Source organism: Ipomoea nil, unplaced genomic scaffold, assembly GCF_001879475.1.
Source record: "Ipomoea nil cultivar Tokyo-kokei standard unplaced genomic scaffold, Asagao_1.1 scaffold0146, whole genome shotgun sequence".
In the NCBI taxonomy this organism is placed as follows: Eukaryota; Viridiplantae; Streptophyta; class Magnoliopsida; order Solanales; family Convolvulaceae; genus Ipomoea; species Ipomoea nil.
This window is the reverse complement of record NW_017616574.1, coordinates 4175758-4178604: the sequence shown is the minus strand read 5'-3', so window position 1 is coordinate 4178604 and position 2847 is coordinate 4175758. Positions and strand designations below refer to the sequence as shown.

General features: G+C 56.7%; 1 protein-coding gene across 1 annotated transcript; it reads right to left on the bottom strand.

The window, feature by feature from the left end:
- Window positions 1–546: 546 nt before the first annotated feature.
- On the bottom strand, window positions 547–2217 carry LOC109174517. Its single transcript, XM_019323749.1, has one exon. The coding sequence runs from the start codon at window positions 2215–2217 to the stop codon at window positions 547–549; it is 1671 nt and encodes a 556-aa protein (XP_019179294.1).
- Between the last annotated feature and the right edge of the window lie 630 nt (window positions 2218–2847).

Below are 2847 nucleotides of genomic sequence, written 5' to 3'. Positions count from 1 at the left end.
TCTGAAGGCGTCCATGAAGCTTGACAGGGCCGACCCGGCGGTTTCGTCGACTAGCTGATCAATCCGAGGCAAGGGAAACGGATCCTTCGGGCAGGCCTTGTTGAGGTCGGTGTAATCAACGCACATCCGCCAAGCCGGGGGCTTGGGTACGAGAACTACATTTGCCAACCATTCTGGGTATTTAACCTCTCGAATGTGGCCCGCAGCCAACAACATGCTCACCTCCTTCTTCTCAAATTCCCTCCGATCATTGGCGAGATATCGCTTTTTCTGCACAACCGGCCGATGGCCGGGATCTACGGCGAGTCGGTTAGCAATGATGGATCGGTCGACACCAGGCATGTCCTCCGGACCCCAGGCAAATACCAGCCGGTGCTCCCGGAGCACTCTAATGATTTCTTCTCGTATTTCCTCAGGGAAGCTGACTCCAATTCGGACCCGCCTATCCGGCTGATCGGGATCGATCTCGACTTCTTCCAATTCCACCGCCGGCTCAGGGCGAGGTATCATCGTCTTCTTTGGGGGTCTTTCCGTGATCTCATGGACCTACATTTCACGCTTGCCCATTCCTCTACAGGCTTGCAGGTAACAGTCGCGAGCGACTCTCCTGTCGCAACGCACCGTCCCTATCCCATTGGGCGTGCGAAACTTCAAGCAAAGGTGCTCGATGGAAATTAGCGCTCCCAAATCCTCCAGGCCCGGTCGGCCAAGTATAGCATTGTATGAGCAGGCTAAGTTCACCATGATGAATTTCATGCTGAGCTTCTGTACGTCGGGGTAGCTGCCGACTTCCACCGGCAGGGTAATGGATCCTTCTGCTTCCACCGAGTCTCCCGTGAAACCGGCAAGCGGTGTCTTGACCGGATTCAGCTGTTCCCGAGTCAATTCCATTTTCGTGAAAGTCTCAAGGTATAGCACGTTGACGCTGCTCCTGGTATCGACCAGGATTCGCTGAACGACCACTCCGTTCACATCCATCGCTATAACCAATGCGTCCCGGTGTGGTGTCTCTCCCGCGGGTAGATCTTTGTCAGTGAACGTGATCGGTTCTCGGCACGCTTTCTTCGAGCTTTCTTCACGCTCGTATACCGTCCCGACGTATAGCTGTCGAGCCCAGGCCTTTCTGGTATTCGCCGAGTCACCGCCCTCGGGCCCGCCGACTATCATGTTAATAACTGGCTTTTGACGCCACTGGGCCTCGTCCTCTTCAGAAGTCGTCTGCTTACCCCGACCGTTCTCCGCGGCGGCGACCGGGTCCCGATCCTCCCGGTTCGCCGATCTACGTCTCCACTGGTTAGGGGGCGGGGTCCCTTGTTGGATGATACCTTCCATGATCTTCTTCAAGTAGAAGCACTCTTCCGTAATGTGAGTATAGGATTTGTCGTAACGACAGTACTTAAGGGTCTTACCTGCCTCATCGTTTACTGCGCAGTCATCGATCGGCGGAGGCGGAGGCGGAGCGACTGCTTGTATCTCATGCACTGGCCGTTCGGGAGCTGGCCGATAGGGGTGCACGACGGGCCTGTCGTATGGCCGTCTGATCTCGGGTCGCCGGGTTGCATCCGGGCGCCTTTCCTTGGTTTCAGCTCGCGTCCTCTTTCCACTGGCGGATCCTCCGACTTCGCGCTGTCGTTTGTGCTTCATAGCCTGCTCCGTGTTGGCCCTCTTGTTGGCCATATGTATGGCTTCCGCGTAGGTGGCCAGGCGGTTGTCCCGCAGATCTCGGTACAACTGCCCGGATCGTAGAGATTCGATGAAAAAGGTGAGCGCGGTCTGATCTTCGACCTCCTCTATAGACTGGATTTCCTTCTGCCAGCGAACCAGGTAGGTTTTCAGGGGTTCGCCTTCTTCTTGGTGGACATCACCCAGGTGAGTCAGATCTTTCTGTGGCTTGATGTTGGCCGCATAATGGCTCATTAAACGGTCGGCCAACTCCTCGAAACTGTGAATCGACTCGGGAGGCAGCGCCACTAGCCACCTTTGCGCGGAGCCTTTCAGTGTGGGTAAAAAGGCGCGGCACATCACCGGGTCTTGTACTCCCAAGACCTGCATTTTGGCCTGATAACCGAGCAGATGCTCGCGCGGGTCCCCAGATCCGTCGAATGTAGCTTGCTCCGGGAATTTGAAGTCGCCGGGCACTTTGTAGGACATGATCTCGGAAGAAAATGGTAAAGCGGTGAGCAGCGTCTGCCCGGGAGATTTGGATTTACCCCTCATCTGCTCTCTCAGGTCTCGTACCTCTCAGGCCAACTGAGCCACGTCGCCTTCATTGTGAGTGTGGTTTCCGGTGGACTCTGTGCTTTCGCCGGCTTCTGATTCGGCCGGTTGATCATCACGGCGCGTTATGCGCTCGGTTCGTCGCGTTCGAGTTTTGGTTCTCCGGGTGCGAGCTTTTTCTCGACCGGTCTCGAGGCCCTGCCGGTACGCGGCGGGGTTCACTTTCTCCTAATCGTTCTCGTGCAGGTTACCGCCCAGCATTCGGACCCAGCCTTGAATGGACTGATCGCACTGGTTGGCTCTCCGCCCGTCGATTTTCCTGTCCGTCTTCTGGTCTCTGGGACAATTGTTGACGGCGGGGCATCGGTCGAGAAACCGACTGCTCCCTTGCCCCCCGACTTGCATCGGCGAAGGCTCGCCCGAGCGCGTGGAGTTGTTCCGGGGTGAGGGGTATCATAGGCGGCTGCCGGTTCACCGGCGCCGTTTCGTTTCCTTGACTTTGGGCATTCCGTTGGTTCAACTGCTCTTTCAGGTCTGCCTCTACTCCGCCGTCTCGGTTGTTCGCTTGATCTCGTCCTTCCGACATGTTCGTGATGCTTCTTCAGTCGACTTTGGGACTCGCCTTGCTTA

Excerpts from the sequence above, each read along its gene's own strand:
- LOC109174517 (XM_019323749.1), bottom strand. The coding sequence starts at position 2,217 with ATGAGGGGTAAATCCAAATCTCCCGGGCAGACGCTGCTCACCGCTTTA.